The sequence below is a fragment of the Stegodyphus dumicola genome, chromosome 9 (assembly GCF_044657685.1).
Source record: "Stegodyphus dumicola isolate Sdum_Otavi_A_Nest chromosome 9, ASM4465768v1".
Lineage (NCBI taxonomy): Eukaryota > Metazoa > Arthropoda > Arachnida > Araneae > Eresidae > Stegodyphus > Stegodyphus dumicola.
In genome coordinates this window covers 152,221,052-152,239,058 of record NC_140776.1, presented here as the reverse complement: position 1 = coordinate 152,239,058, position 18,007 = coordinate 152,221,052, and the positions used below count along the sequence as shown (strand labels likewise).

At 34.5% G+C, this 18,007-nt stretch overlaps 1 protein-coding gene across 1 annotated transcript in view; it reads left to right on the top strand.

Annotated features, from left to right (window-relative positions):
* LOC118181525 (nose resistant to fluoxetine protein 6-like) overlaps positions 1-7,229 on the top strand; it is a 58,444-nt gene extending 51,215 nt beyond the window's left edge. The window contains exons 13-15 of the mRNA XM_035350693.2: positions 2,709-2,895; positions 4,410-4,552; positions 6,900-7,229. Of these exons, the coding sequence (XP_035206584.1) occupies positions 2,709-2,895; positions 4,410-4,552; positions 6,900-7,178 (609 nt within the window). The 3' untranslated portion in view covers positions 7,179-7,229. The remainder of the gene's footprint in view (positions 1-2,708; positions 2,896-4,409; positions 4,553-6,899) is intronic.
* Positions 7,230-18,007: the final 10,778 nt, after the last annotated feature.

The window sequence follows — 18,007 nt, the reverse complement described above, 5'->3', positions numbered from 1 at the left end:
GGATCTGAAATTTTGATCGAACCTGTCATCACTAAATACCAAAAACGCTATTTTGCAACAACAAAACTTTCAAAAGACTTAAAGCTTTCTGCTTTCAACGATTCGAAAAATAATTCGCATTCCATTTAATCTCATCATAACACTAAATTTACGGGACTCGTCATTTTGACGGATTTCAGACTTTTTGAACAAAATTACGAAACCGCTTTTTTATAGTTTTTTAATTTATGCTAACAATTTTCGATGCAATAGGACGAATACATACCCAAAATTATTTCCCCTTCAAGCACTTAATTTTCTATACTATATGAAGTATACCTATCTCTACGAATAACCGTGAAAATGATGATGGGTAAGCAAGCTACTTTCATAGTTAATCGTATTAAACCTTTTTATGAAATTATTTTACTGGTAGTACAGGGGTTGGACAAAAATATGGAAACACCTTTAAAAAACATGTTTCTTTGCTTAATATGGTGTAGGAAACCCGTTGGCATCCAAAACAGCTTGCAGTCTTCTCGGAATGGATAAATACAGTTCCTGTATGTTTGCCAAGGGAATATTGTACCATTCTTATTGCAAAACGGTGGCAAGTTCAGATAACGATGTTGGCGGTGGATAACGAGAACGCACTTTCCGTCCCAATGTAGACCACAAAGGTTCGATAATATTCAGGTCTGGTGACTGTGGTGGCCAGGGGAGATGGGACAACTCATCCTCGTGCTCAGAAAACCAGTCCTGGACAATGTGAGCTGTGTGAACAGGGGCTTTGTCGTCTTGGAAGACACCGTCACCATCGTGGAACAAAGTTTGTACCATGGGATGAACTTGATCGGCCAAAATGTTCACATAAGTCTTGGCAGTCATGTGCCCTGACACAGTTATCATGGGGCTAGCAGAGAACCACGATATGGCTGCCCAAACCATAACAGAAACCCCGCCATGTTTCCCTCTTGGCAACAAGCAGTCTGTATTATAGGCTTGAGATGTCGTTCTCCAGACGTAAACTCGGCTAGAAGTGGGAAACAATGTGAAAGAAGACTCGTCAGACCATATTACTCGCTTCCACTGCTCTATAGTCCAGGCTTTATGACTTAAACATCACCTTTTCCTGTTACGGGCATTAGCATCACTGATGAGTAGCTTCTCAATTGCAGCACGGCCAGCAATTCACTGTTTATGAAGCTCCCTTCTAATTGTTTTGATACTCACAGGGTTCGGTGACACAACATTCATTTCAGCAGTAACTTTTGCAGCTGTGGTCTTCTTATTTTTCGTCACAATTGCCCTTAATGATCGTCTGTCACGATCACTCAGGACACACTTTCGTCCGCGCTGTGATTTAGCAGATGATGTTTTTCCGCTTTTCAAATATGCGGAATAAATCTTCGATACAGTACCTCTTGAAACACTAAACACCTCGGCTACCTTGCTTACGGAAGCACCTACCATACGTGCTCCAACAATTTGCCCACGTTCGAAGTCTGTTAACTCTGACATAATGCAATGACAACCTCACATAACAGTACTCCGACAACAACTAAACTGTTTAGCACATTTACGAAGTTGTATAGGTTTACGAAGTTGTATAGGTAGTCAAAAACGCCAGCGCCACCTACATATTTCATTAAAATCAATCTTTCTTTTCAAACACGAATTTCACAAGGTGTTTCCATATTTTGGTCCATCCACTGTAAATGTAAAAGTTGTTAGAATCTAGATGCTAAATAAAAATCATAATTGAATCGAAATATCTTTCCATAACTTCGAACCCAATATCCACGCACCATGATTCGTCAGAGCCAGGGATATGCCACGTATGATTATTTGTCAATCGTACGTCGTAGCGTAAACATAAAGCGTTAAACTGAAGGCTAAAGAACGATGTGTAGTCGTTGAGTTCCAGTCAACGTGTCAAAACATTTTAGAAAAGTTTCAGTTAGTGCGAGCACAGACGATCTAGAGGATAGTATTAAATTATTATCAGCAATATCATTATAGAATTAGAGGAAAGTGCTAGTTCTACTTTATTCTGTCGAAATACCCTCCTTTTGCCATCATGAGTAATCCAAGAAAAGATACTAAATTGCTAGAGAGAATAGTAGTAGCTCCGAAGTAGTAGAAGATCCAAAAAAAAAAAAAAAAAAAAAAAAAAAAAAACAAGAAATCTCCGTATCTGAAGGTGCAGACATTAAAGATTTTTCATGTAGTAGTGATGAAGAAAATTTGCAAAATGTATGTCGTGGCAGGAAAAGGAAGCGTTTTACTCTCGATATAGAGTCGGATATTAAGACGAACGTTCCTGGTTCATCTCCAAATGTAAGTGAAATAAATAGAAGTTGCGCCTGACGATACCATTGGCAAAAACTGGAAATATGGGAAGGTCTAGTTATGGGGTACCTTCCTATACAATATTCAGAGACGTCGCAGAACCACCTGGCTATGCAAAAAAATATTAATATTTTTAAAGAAAGTACATGGTTTCCTATACCCGTCAGTTTGACAGGTGTTCATAAATATAGGTTTACAAAAATGTCCTTAAACGCAGTGTTAAATACTTATGTCTAGTTATATAACTTTTACATGTTTCTATTTGAAAACTTCAGAGAAAGTTGTGCAAGAAAGTGCATATAGCCTAACAGAGGTTATAAAATAAAATTGCAGTGCTTATTAAATCTAACCTTTAATGCATAAAAATTTATTGGTAGGTTGTACAAATTCTAGGCTGGAGTCTAGCGTCAACTTTCTGCATTTCTACATTATATGGAACATATAACTGGAATCAAGGGAACGACTATACTGTGCTGGAGACTGTGGCTTATGCTAGCTTCAGTAAAGTAGCATGGACATTGGGTGTAGCGTGGGTAATTGTGTGTTGTGTCAGTGGATATGGAGGTGAGTTGTTTGTATACGCCATACAGTTCATATTTCGCGTATTTGAAATTAAGCATCTTATGCAAGCTAATCACATTTTTGTTAAAGATTTATAAAATTAAATTACACAAGAACTGTTTGTTTACAGCTTACATTTAATATAACTATTTAATCATTAAACAGCAGAATTTCATATATTATATTTCATTTCCACTCATGTTTTATTCATGTAACATCCATAAATTTTGTTGTAATTTTAAAATCTGCCATGAGTATTATCCCTCCTCCTTTTACCTTTCTTTGTATTGCTTAGCAAATGAATAGCTAGATAAATGCCACATGAGGTTTTTCTTTCTAATTCACTGATTAGTTTGAAACTATGTTATGTTAAATTCTAAAATCAAACTGACTAATAAGAAGAGTTTCAAATGTAAACAAATAGCCGACGCGTTAGGCCTAGCGAAGCCTACGTTTTCAATTTGTTGATAGTTTTACAACTATTGCATGCAGATTAATTAAAGACATAAAAACCTTAACCGTAACATAAAAACAACATAGTTTAATCACTTTTTAAAGAAAAAATGCACAATTTACGAACATATAGAAATAAAAAAATTACATTAAAAAAAAAAAAAAACAAATCAGAACTCACAGAGCTGGATAAGATGTTGGGTATATATATATATATATATATATACACGTATATGTTTGGAGCGGCTGATTGCAACACAAAAGGGAGGTGCACAACTAAATTTTATAGCCCTTCATTCTGTCCGTACGTACAGATGCCACGCAAGAAAAGACCTTCAAATGGATTCGAGAGACGTCAAAATTGGGTTTTTTCGTGGAAATATGATATCCGAATTTTTTCGCGAGTACAGTACTTCCTTTACTTCGTACAAGAAAGTGAAATGAAGAAATGCTTCACGTAATAAACAAAATAAAGCCACATTAACAGCCGAAAGAGCATCGAATTTCATACATTTTGTCCGTCACTTGATATCACTGTAGCTAGATTCATAATACTACATTTTCAAAGAATAATTTCCAGTTTGAAAGCTTAATATAGAATAAAAAAGAACCTTCTGGCTTAGTTACTGTACGATATAAAAACATTCTTTCCATGTGTTTTCAGATGTAATGGCTAGCCCATTGGTCCAACTCAGCGTAGATTCCATGCTCTGTTTTTGAGAAGGATTTTAGGACTTCTTGCAAATGAACCATTCATGATATTTAAAATATTTTCCGGATCTTTTGCGCTTTTTCTTTTATAACTGTTAAATTTTTCATATGATGGTACCTAAAGACGAAACCATATTCTCCTTTTATTATTCACAGTAAAGAATAATAATTAAAACTAAAAATTTATTAACTATTGTTTAAAAATATATTATTTGATTATCCTCATCATTCCTCAACAGTTATGCATTAAATGTTCCTCGTTAGCTTCTAAGTTAATGTTCAATTTTAAATATATTTCATTTTTGCACTTTATTTTGGGGAAAGAGGAAAATGATAACACTTTTTTATTTCAGGCATTGTAAACAGCTTTCTGTCATGGAAAGTATTCATGCCTCTCGGACGTCTGTCGTTCGTTGTGTATATGTTGCATCCGTTTGTACAACTTGTTTTTATCGGAAATATTACTACATCACTACAAACAGATCATTTTATAGGAGTAAGTAACTTAAATATATGTGTTTTTTTTTAAATCTACTGTATCCATATCCTTTACCTTCGTCGACAATAAAAAAATGACTAAATTAAAACTTCGGTTTAAATTATTTCTTCTGTGTGTACGCTTCTCTCTTATGACTAAAATAACATTTCTAAATTAACAATTTTAAACACCTTCAATTTTTAAATTTCGTAACTATTAAACTGTGCTCAGTCTACATGCAGGTCAAATAATTATGGCTGAAAATGTTCTAAGTAGTATTAAGTGACCATAAAGTAAAGCTTTCATAAATTTCATTGCTAAAAGAAACGTTTCGAATGAAAAGGATGCCATTGGTTTTATTTAATAAAAGGCATGACAAAAAGTAGCAGTAAATACTTAACAGTTTCATTAAAAGCACATTCCATCTACAGTTTCCAATTATAAATGTTCCGTAAAATTGAATTGGTCATTATAATAGTTATAATATAACGCCATAAGTAAATGAGCAAAACTACCGTGTACGAAAATATTGGTTTGGCAAGAAAGAATATTTGGTTTCCACAAATAATATAGCGTTATGTTCGTTTTGTTATTCTTCTCTCGATCTTATAATTTTCTTTATTTTGAGATTTGGCAATTGACATTTTTTAGTTCCTATATAAGGTATTTCTTCTGCCTGCTTAGCGTGCCTTCGTGGTGTAGTGGTCTGCATGCTGGTCGTCTATTCCAGAGTTCCGTGGTTCGATTTCCGGCGAAGGCGTTGCTCATTTTTCATCTCGCCTGCTTCCAAAAATACATAATGTCTCTACAGCTATAGAAACAAAATTCCGTGTTTTCCTTTTAAACTGCTAGTTTACGGTCAGTTTTAATATTGGGTGCCAAAATGGCCATTTTCGACATAGTTTACGTTTTTATTTTTATAAAAGCAAGATAGCAGCTCAGGTTTACAAAAAGATATGTGAAGTTTATGACATTGATTTCTTAACAGAAAGTATGTGTCAGGATTGGTTTAAAAATTTCTTTCTGGAGATCTTTCATTTGAAGATTACCAAAGTTCTGGCTGACCCTCTGAAGTTGATGATGACAAAATTAAAGCCATAATTGAATTAATCATATAACTGTAAGGTAGATTCCAAAAAGATTAAATCACAATTGGAAATCAAATAAGATGTCTTAGACTCGTTAAGAAGCTCGATATTTGGGTTCCACATGAATTGAAAGAAGTTCACTTAAGATAACGATTCAATATTTCCAATACCCATTTCAAACATAATGCAAGTCGCCTTTTTTTTAAACAAATTATCACTGGTGGTGAAAAATGCAATAACATTAATCGAAAAAGATCATGGTATAAGCATGACAAATCAGCACAAATCATATCAAAAGCTAACTTTCATCAGATAAAGATCATGCTGCCAATTTGGTGATATTACAAAGGTGTTGTGCATTTTGAGCTGCTTCCAAGCAACCAAACGATCAACTCAGATTTTTATTGCCAAGAACTTATGAAATTGAAGGAAGCAATGAAAGAAAAAAAGGCCAGATATGGAAAATCGAAAAGGAAACATGTTCCGTCACGACAATGCGACGCCTCTCACATCTTTAGCAGCACGCACGAAATAATTGGAGTTTTATTGGGAAGTGATGTGGCATCTCCCATATAACCCTGACCGTGCACCAACAGATTATCATTTATTTTGAATTTTACAAAACTTATTAAATGATAAAAATATTAGTAATTACGATAACCTCAAATAACACTTTGGTTGAGTTTTTGCTGGTAAAACAGAAGTTCTGTGAATGCAGAATTATGAAGTTACCAGAAAGATGGCAAAAGAGCATCGAACAAAATGGAATATAGTATTTGACAGATTGAAGTTAATTTTTTTATATAGAATAAAATGAGTTTTATTTCATTGGGAACACTAAAAACCGAAATTACTTTCTTGCTAACCAAATAATATTCTTTAAGACCTGCTTTTATTTTATCAAATGAACGGTTTAAGTCCAGTTTTCCCATTTTTATTATGCCATATGAAACATTATTCATAATTTCGAATTTTCTATTCAAATTCGATTAAATCATTGATTTATAATCGTACATAGAATGAAAGCAATTATGACAAATAGCTCCAAAATTATGGTAAAAAAAAGTTTAGATTTTGAAAGTTAGAATTATTTTGTATATGAAAAATACAGTAACAACTAAAATATAATTTACTAATTATGCAATAATAATTTGCATAGTTTGTAAAATATTTTGCATTATTTTAGCATGTCTTTTGTAACAGAATGACAAACGTATTGTTTGTTTATTCATGCTCCTGCCTTCATTTTTACTGTTTGATCTATTTCAATTTATTAGGTTTGGTTATTCCTTGGTCATCTTTTCAACACGTACGCTCTTGGTTTGGTTATTTCCATGCTAGTGGAGGCTCCTTTCTTGGCACTGGAAAAGATCCTTTTTACCCAATCAAGGAATAATAATGAGAAAAAGGTTAATGATGAAAACCAAGGAACTCTTCAAGCAGATAAAAATAAATCTATAAATACAATAATACCAACTTTTCTAAAAGAACCTAAGACATTTGATGAAGGTATAAATCATTATGATGCAGGTAACAATATAGTGTACAAGCTATAAAATATGAAGTGTACCTAATATTGAATTAAATAAACGTGTTGCAACTCCAAACAGTTACCTTACTGTGTCGATATACAGAATGCGTTAATAATTAATATGTATCATTTTAGATGAATAAAAGTATCAGTTTTCACATCGTGCCAGGATGAAAATTTGTTACTTTTATTTTTAATTTTATACTTTTGTGAGTCATTTAAATACTTTTTATCCATAACTTTTATTCATGAGCTGCTTTCCATAACCATTCATAAATGATTTTATCCAGCATTTTCTGGGCCATCATTAATCGTAGATATATACACTGGTGTGCAAAACTTAAACAACAATGTATATTTTAATCGGATAGCCATGAAATTGCAGAAAAGGATTCAAAAGAACAATGAACATGCAATCAGTAGAAAAGTCATGCGTATACAAATGTCAGAAACAAAACGTCACAGGCGACGTGAGCGTACGCAAAACGCGTGCGGTGGGCGCGCTTAACTCAAAACTACAATTAAAAAAGGGCAGAGACGCAATTAAATACATTCGCTGCAAGTACAAGGGCGTTCTTTCGTGAAATATGGGCAAGAAGAAATCAACTGTATGCCTTCACACGTCGAATAATTATCGGAAAGCTGGAGGAGGGACGTAGTGTGACCAGTTTAGCTGATGAGTTCGGAATCAACAAAAGTGTCATTTCACGCACTTAGAAAGCATTCCAAACAATACGTGCAGCTGTTAGAAAGGTTGTAGGTGGCCACCTTAGGAAAACAACTGCAGTGGATGACCACTATACCGTCCTGCAGGCGAAAAGAGTCCGAAACCAATCAGTAAGGGCTATAGTTCAGCAGCTGTGTACAGCAACGGAGTGGCAAGTATCACGGTTTACTGTATCCAGATGCCTTCACATAGGTGGCCTATTCTCCCCCCCCCGTCTTGAACGCTGCATACCTTTGAAAGTTTGCCATTGTCGCCACCGTTTAGTGTGAAGTAAGGAGCACAAAAGTGGACTTCTCATCAACGGAGTCGTGTCCTCTTTATGGATGAGAGTCGTTTTAGTACCACAAGCGATTCTCAACGCCAGTTGATTTGGAGAGACGTTGGAACACAGTTTCATCCCAGTATCATCAGGGAAAGAGACCGTTGCAGTGGTCCTAGAGTTCTCGTCTGGGGAGATATTATGCTGAACGGGCGGACAGAGTTTCACGTTTTCGGCAGAGGTTCTGTAACCAGAGATCGCTATTATCAGGAGGTGATCCTTCCCCATGTGCGTCTGTTCCGAGGTGCCATTGGAGCAGACTTCGTTTTTATAAAAGGCAATGCACGGCCACACTGGACTCCTGCTGTTCAGAAGCTACTGGAAAGAGAAGATATCACTCGAATGGATTGGCCAGCGTGCTCCCCTGATTTAAATCTCATAGAACATGTGCGGGATGCTTTGAGGAGACGCCTTGCGGCACGATTACATCCTCCGGGGAATACCCAACAGCTGAAATAGATGATGATTTGAGGAATGGGAACTCTTACCTCAAGATCTGTTGGATAATCGGGTGCTGAGTATGGATAGACGGTGCGAAGCAACAGTAAGGGAAAGGCATATCCTACACCAAGAAACATCTGCTTGTTGTTCTTCCTCTTGTACAGACAATCATGTTTAGTGATACTATGAGTTCAATAAAGCCTTTTTTATTTGATTCCATACTGCATGCATTGTATTCATTTTTAAGCAACTATGCTTTTGTCATCGTTTAAATGCAAAATGCTGTCTCTCATTTCTGAATTTGATGTCTTTCAGCTGATTTCTCGTAGAGTTTTGGCAAAAAGAACACCTGTTGCTTACGTTTTGTACACCAGTGTACTTCCAGACACAAAAGATGTTTCAAACGGCAGAAATATTCATGTTTGGGCACTTTTAAATTTATCAAAACAAATTTTTCTAAAACATGTGAAATCTAACTATCCCTGTAGTTATACTACATCCCACGTTTGTGAAGTTATAATTAGTAAAAATTTATACTCATTCTAAAAAACAAAATACGAGAAGTGTAACTTTCAGATGATGAAAACTATACGAGATATTTTAAGTCTGGGACTTTAATGGACTTTATAGCGCCAGAGAATGAGATTATTGCTCTGCTTAAGGAGCCTGCTAAAAAATTAATTAGGATTTTTCGACGCTCCTTTTTTTCCAGTTTAATGCCCGTAAGCGATAATCTTTCATTATCTGTCAATGTGAAATATTTTTACCATATATATTTGGTATGGCCAAATTACTTTCGCGCAATTAATTCATAAAATTTTTATACTAAAATTACGTCAATAATATTCACATACACTTTTATCACTTTAGATGGTAATTTATTAATTATACAAAAATTCATTGGAAATAAAACATTTTTCATTTTTATTTTAAGCAAATAATGTTACGAGACGGATATGTCGAAAGTAAGCCACTACTTTATAACAAACGAATTTCCAAAAGACACCTTTTTGAAAAGAAATTGTGTAGATCAGAGCTTTTCACGACAGTCTGCATATTAATGCTCGCCACTTAAATCTTTCATGTGATAAACGTTTTGTTGAACTGTTATTTAATTTTTGTATATTTTGCTTTTTATTCTGAAAACTTTAATGCCTTTGCCAGTTTTGTGTCTGAATTTTCAAACTGTTTGCACAAGCGGTGGCTGCCCAGGCTGGAGAAGCATAAGCATAAAATAGTATAGGTCTTATGGCCTGTAGATACAAATTCTTTTAGTAGCGATGCTGAGAGATAAGTGTCTGCCAATTAATGCATATGCAATTAATACATATTCCAATAGCTTAGTTTGCTTTGTAAAATTCTAACCTGTGTGCCTTTAAGTTATAATCTAAGTTGAAGAATCTTAAGAACTAATAAGCGAATAATCGCTTGAGTTCGTCAGACAGAGAGCAAAACGTACGAATGGTCAAATTTCCCTTTATTATTCCAATAAAGTTTAACAGAACTCTTTCTTGGACTTTTACAAAAAAGCCTCCACTCGGGCTTGAACTTAGGAAACTAAGAACTAAACTAATCTTAACTAAAAAGATATAGCCGAAGCTATCGTAATATCTTGTTATTTAATAAATAAATATAATTATTCTTGAAGTGGCAACGCCATATTTGTATTAAACCGTTACTCAGCAACGTGAGATATTGTTTTAAAAAAGAGGAGATTCTGAAGATTTTATCAGCTAGGAGTAGTATGAAAATTTTGCCACTTAAGAATTGTATAAAATTTATCTATCACCGTGAACTAGAAATAAAATTTATGTTCTACTAAGAAGATTGTCTGTTTTGTAAATTACTGCAAAATACATTACACTATCAAGAATCTAACAGAGTTGTCCCCTTAACGCTAAATAATGGCGAAGCTATCAAGGGCCTAAAGTACGGCCGAGCGTAATAATAGCTTACGAGAGAGTAGCCTAAAAAGGCGGAAGCGTGCAGCCAGAATATTTGGTATCTCTGTAACTCAGAAAGTAGAACTTCGTAGTTACATACCGTTCTTCCTCATTAGTATTCAGACGTGATTCTAAAACTACGTTCTGGCCGGAAGTGGTAAGTTGAATTTAAGAAGCGATAGGAAAGGAAGTTTAACTCAAGATTTAACTGTTAATAAAATTAACATAATCCTTACAGTCTCATAATGATACTTTTTTTTATTTATTTTGTTTCACAAAAATATGGAATTAGTTTAATATAAAGTGTTGTATCAGATGGAAATAATGTCTATTAATTAAACCCTGTATATTAAATGAATATTTCTTTTTTTGCAAGATTTGCCTTGAAATGAACGTAAAAGAACTTCCTTCCTTGTGGAATGAAATCATCCAAACTTACGCTACAGCGAGTCTTAATTCTGTACTGAAAGATTACATACTTTTACTGTCTGTGATTACCAAAGATTCTCATTATGCTAGTCAGAGTAGTTATTATTTTACTAAGAACTAAAACTTAACTAAAAAGATATAGCCGAAGCTATCAAGATTCTAACAGAGTTGGCCCCTTAATGCTAAATAATCGCGAAGCTATCAAGGGCCTAAAGTAAGCCGAGCGTAATAATAGCTTAAAAGAGAGTAGACTAAATAGGCGGACGCGAGCTAGTCAGAGTCACTGGTTCTCTCTAACGAAATCAGCAGAACTTCACAGTTAAATACTTCTCATCATTTGCATTCAACTGCGATTATAAAAATACGTTCTGGCTGGAAGTTGTAAGCTTGAAATTAAGGAAAGATAGGACAGTAACTTTAACTCAACTGTTAGATAAATTAACATAATCCTTACAGCTTTTTTGCAGATATAACTGATGTGATTTTGGAAGCTTAATTGTTTGTCTGTAAACACCTAGATATTTGACCGAGGCAGCCGGAAGGTTTCTACTGCGAAATTATATACTTTACCTTCTTCTGCTCAGGCCAGCCGCAAGAGAGACTATGTAAATTTCGAACAACATAAATATTTGCGTCATTTAAAACCTTTGTGTAACTGAAAGATGATGTCTATTACCAACGGTTGTAAAAATAAATGCTGCATAGGACGGTATTTTCAGATATCAGAAATAATAAACTTTGTAGAACGGCAATGGATTCGGACAAAGAATTTGCTTTAGTAGTCAATTTTAATATTTTTAAAAAATTGCTGTACTATATGAATCAAATGCTCTTGAATATTAAACTGCAGATGCAATTTCCTTCTTCTCCTGTGTAGAAATCTTGAAAACTCAACTGTGCTGTCGTCGGCATGTGAACCAGTGATCTTCTAGCTACCATATGCACGCAGGTAAATTGCACAGCAAAGCCGCATGGGATGAATTATTTACCTAATTAGGGCAAAACACACTAAGCTAAAAGGAGGCATGCTTTCGAGGAGGAGCTTCTAATAGAAACTTGCGCTTATTCGTACTTCAAATGGAGAAAGCCAGGAATCGCAGCACGAAATGATGCAGCTATTCTGTCCGTCGATATGCGAACCTAAGTCGAATTACCAGTAATCAGCTGGTTTATCCACTTGGTCGGTGACAGGCAAGACAGATCGGAATACAGCAATAGTTCTCACTACATTATTATTTTTAATTAAATGGAAATTTTTTTACCTTTAAATGGCATTTTTCAGCTATATGAGCACACAGAAAAGGAAATGTGATATATATAATAAACACCCACCATTTTTGATTTTACCAGATTTTAATCAAGAGATAATGCATTTTCAATTTTTTTATGCAAATATTTGGCCTACCAAAACCTGAGTGGTTCAGACAGCTGAACAAAGACGTTTCGATCCTCGTTAGAATGTTCCCGAACAAGCTAACTGCATAAGCTTTTTTCGTAATCTTACGTATTTGTAACATGAATAAGAGCCAGCTTTTCTTAGAAGTTTCACCACGAAGACATCCCTTCTCTTACGCAGAATGGCCTTCAAAAGCTTTGCTTCATTCAAATAAAAAAACATGGTGAATGTTATTTAATTGAAAATAAAATCTCTATGTTTACAGACTTAGTAGTAAATCCATAAAATAAACATATTCGTCCGGGTACAGGTACTAAATCAGATTGAATAAATGAAGATTGGATAGAATAAGAAAGGAAGACACAAGGTAGGAAGGATGAGAAAAAATACTTACAAATCTAAATATGTAATTATGAAATACTAGATAAAAGCTTCTGTAGGTATTAAGAATTTTTCATACCATGCAACCAGTCGTTCGCATAAGAGACACGACAGTGTAATTACACTGCTGGCCACCGTAAATGCAACACACTGAAGGAAGCATGCAAATAACATGAAATTTACAACATGCATTATAGTGGAGGTAAAATACGCAAATGATTAGAATTTCAGCGCAGACACACATCACGCGGCCTGTGGCGCCACTTCAAAGCGCTATTTAAGGCTTGGAGTTTCAAGTTCGGCAATTGTGTTTTTCTTGTGTTTTTTTTTTTCAAAAAAAAAAAAAAAAAAAAAAAAAAAAAAATTATGCCTCGTAGTAAACAGCAATCATCGTTTGATCAAGTATCCGAGTTCGACAGAGGAAGGATAGAAGCCTACCGAGCGTGTGGATTATCTTTCAGGGAAATCGGTAGTCGTATTAGACCAAACCAAACAACTGTAATGCGGATATGTGACAGTTGGATGCAAGAGGGTACGACGGACCGACGTGTTCGATCGCATCCACCTCAGTGCACCACTTCACGTGATGACAGGAACATTATGCGCATGGCGGTGACGGATCGCTCAGTCACATCACGAACCACAGCACAGCACATTCAGTCTGTAACGCATCATCCAGTGTCTGCGCATACCATTCGACGCCGTTTACAGCAGAGTGGTCTGTCCGCAAGACGTCTATTGCTTCGTCTACCCTTGACGCAAAACCACAGACGTCTCCGCCGCCAATCGTGCGATGAAAGAAGGATGTGGACGGCAGAATGGAATGAAATTGTCTTTACTTACAAGTCACGCTTCTGTCTGCAACATCACGATGGTCGAATTCGAGTCTGGAGACACCGTGGAAGAGGATGCTGAACAGCTGCGTTATGCACCGCCACGCTGGTCCTGCATCGAGTATTATATATGGGGCGGTATTGGATATCACTCTTGCACTCCTCTACTATGCATTGCCGGTACTTTAAACAGCCAGCGCTACATCTCCGAGGTTTTGGAGCCAGTTGTCCTTCCTTACCTTCAAGGCTTGCCCACAGCCATATTTCAACAGGATAATGCGCGACCACACGTGGCACGCATTCTCCAAGGGTTTTTGTCAATCGCCAGATTGAATTGCTTCCCTGGCTCGCTCTCCGGATCTTTTGCCGATAGAAAACATGTGGTCCATGGTTGCTGAACGATTGACCCAAGCTGCCACACCAGATCAACTTTGGCAACGTGTGGAAGCTGCTTGGTCTACTGTACCCCAAGAACACATCCAAAGTATCTTTGAATCAATGCCGAGGAGTGTGGCAGCGGTGATCTCCAACAATGGGGGGCGGCTACTCTGGATACTGATTCTGGAAGGAACCACATTTCACAGAAGTCTATAAATTTAATCATTTGATACTTGGTCAACATGTTATCTACTAAATAAATTTTGTTGTGATATTTCTTGTCTTTCTTGGTGTTGCAATTTGGGTGGCCAGCAGTGTATGTTTGAAATGCGTTGAGTATATCCAAAGAGATTTAAATGCAACCAGAATTCGCATTTTTTTATTTTTATTTTTGTGAAATAAAGAATTTAAAAAAACATGCAGACGAATATTTGTTTTCACATACAGAATGATTTTGTATGGAATACATGATTCGAAAATAATATTCAAAAATAAATTCTGTAAGCAGAACGTTTAAGTAAATTTGAAGATATATTTTTTGTTACTGATTTAAGATTATTCAGATTCTTAAGGGGAAAATAATTAATTACAAAGCTAATAAGTTTGCGTTTTCGTATTCATAAGTAATAACCGTAGAAACTGTCGTGTTTTGATTTGTTATAAATGCAGAAATAAATTAAAATTGATTTTGGGAAGAGGAATAATTGTCAAAATTATTATGAAGGCTTAGTCACAGAAATTAAATTAACAGAATTAATTTACAGAATTTACAAAACGCCAATGAAGAAAAGATTTCAAACTGAGACCTAATGCTAGACAAATCTGAGCAAAACTGTATAACATTAAATTACACAAGAGGTGAGTTATGGTGTCAAATCTTTCAAATTTAAATAATTTTAACATGTCATCTTTAGATCCGTTGATGTTCAACAGGCTTAATATTAATTAAAAGCTAACAAAAAAATACCCTATTGTAAAAGTAGAGTCATTGTTCCGAAGGACTACGACTGAATGTGTGAATACTTTATTTTTTATAACTATTATTTTGTAAGTTATTTTGATTCCACACAAAATAATCACAATAAGAAATACAGCCTCGAAATTGAATTCAGGAAGGAATGAAACAATACGTGATCATCTACCTTCCAGTATCATGTGCAACAATCGCCAGACGATTCGAATGGCACAATATTGAAACGTATCATTAAAAACCCATTTCATTTAAATAGATTCAGGATCATACCGGGAAAATAGCTTTAGCTTATATAGCTTTCTAGCTAGATATTTCTAGCTTTGGAACAGCTTAGAAATATAGAAACCGGGAAAAATTTACTAGCTAAATGAAACTACCGCATATCATTGAATATTTGTGAACGATCAAACAAACAAATTTGCAAACAGAAATTATATATATTGATTTTGGGCAAAGAAGTAAGTTGTTGAGTATTGAAACGAAAACAAATTATCTTATTTTCAATGTGGTTCCACATCAAACCTAAATAATTACAGAAATTAATAATTACAGAAATTAATAATTACAGCGGCATTCATTTTTCGTATAATATTAGTAACACAAAATATTTACAAACCCAAGAAATATAGTGACATCCTGTCTGTGGGTTTTTTTATTCACTCACTTGTGGTGATAACAAATATATATATAATTATTATATTAATTAATTGTTTGAGAATATACAAGTTTAAGCCATCATGGGAATAACATTCTTAGCATTTGGACTAGGAGTATCAGCTGGGGTAAAATGCAGTTAAGAAAGAAAAGAAAAGGGTCACTATCGCCTGCATGTGCACTAAAAATATGTGGGAGAGATTAGAAACTTTAATATGCACAAATAAATTTTGGAAAGAAGATTTATTTTATCTTATGTGGCGGAAAGTAAGAAACGATGAGTTTTATGTTTTGGTATGAGAAGTTATGCAAAGACATCTTCGTGAGTTGCTCGGTAAGTGTTACTTGACGAGAGGGAATGATATTATTCATCGATAGACAAGAAACTGCAAACTTAAAGAAGTCAGGTCAAAAACATGCCATTCTGAGTTTCAGCAAAATGATTAAAGAACGGAAAGTGAATACATACAGCAATAAAGAAGTACAAAAATGTACTATACTACTAAGTAGTATATTTACAGTGAAAAGAAATGTGTTGAATATAAAGTTATATACAAGTGTAATATACAAGCGAAAAAGAGCATGTCTAATGAAAACGTCTGATAAACGTAGTACATGGTCTGATGAAAACGTTTTCTTAAATGATTTCATATTTTAGAGACTGAAAAATTGCTTGAAATAGCAGTCTTGAGAAATTTGTTATATATGCTCTTGATATACTTAATAGATCTGTATGGATTAAGCTGTTGTGGGTATTTTAATGTACATCAAGAATAAATTTTAGATATTTATTCTGGACAAACATTCTGTCTTTGGATAGCCGCATATTTTCTTGCAGCCCGTGTTACAGACGCATAACACAGAACTGTTCGCTTGATTGATCTGTATATCTTTATTTTCCTAATAAAAGAATTGTCCTGTCTTTAATTACTACCCCAACACAGGAAAAAAATCATATAATGATTGAAGTTTTCCGTGATTATTATAGTCTTTCCACGAACATCTTTGATTTATAACAATTCCAAGACAATTTCTTTCGTATAATTACTGAATTCAGTTTGTACAATTTCGCTCAATTGTCTTTCGTACAATTAATTAGACAGTATCAGTAAGGATATCAGCAAACAAGAAGGATTAACTGTAATTCCTTTTCTGAAAGACAAGGTTTTGTGATCTGGAAATATCAACGAAAATTCTCCTTGACCTTGAAGCCAAGATAAAGAAACTTCATATCCTTATAGAGTTTATTTTTCCTTTTTTAAAAGTTTTACAATAATGTTCTTCTATGGTTTTCCAGTTTCAATTTTGATTGCTTTTCAGATGAATCGGTAGTGTACGTAATATCAATAATATCCAGATTCATAAATCACTCATTTCTCTCTCACAATAAAATACGTGAAAATACTGAAAAGACTTTCCGAATGCTTTTTTATTACTATTTTGAAAGGCATTTTACAATATTAGTGTGCTATCTAATAGGGTATTAATGATTATTAATCCATTTGAAAGCTTAAAACTATTTTGTAAGCAATTTTCTTGCCAAATCTTCTTCTATCAGCAGATGTATTTATTCATCTTTAAGATCTTCCTTTTTCTCTTTTGTGAAGTCATTAAAAAATATTCCGCGATTAGTTGATTCGTTAAGATTTTTTAATTTTTTAAATCTCGGATCATTTCGTATTTTTGGTATACAAAAGCATATTTTTTCTTGGTCATAAATTTCGAAATCGCGACTGTAATCACCAAAGGAACTATTAAAATCATCCGATAGCAATGATGCTTTTTTGCAACTTTCTCACTTTCCCAAACGTAAATTTTTAGGTATACTCAAATCCAAAAAGGTTCTATGAAACTTACTAGGAATTCTAGAGCCATTTAGAGATGCAATTAAACGTTTTAATAGAACTTGAATTAACCAAATCAGACGAATACTGAAAGTTTACATCGTAATACCTTGAATAAAAAATTTACTAGAAAGAATGTGATTTGTTTTATTGACCTTTGCCACGTGATAATCTGAGATTTAGGTTATAAAATTTGCTTCTAGCTTCATGACGCTATTCAATGAATTCTTGCATATTTTTGAAGTTTTTCTCACTTTTTAAGCATGTAAAACTGCTTCATTTCTTAATAAAAGTGAACCTCTCGACTTCTAGACGGATTTTCAGGGAAGATCTTCTAAGTTGCATGTTTTTTGCAAAATTCGGAATTATTTTTGTTTCAATCTACATGTTAGTTATAACTACTGAAAACTCTCAAAGTAATAAGAATATTTATAACCGTACCAACTGTATTTTTCGGTGTCCGCCGATAACATCGCGGCAAAAACATCGTGGACGAAAACGTCGCAGAGAAAACAACGCAAGGCGAAAACGTCGCG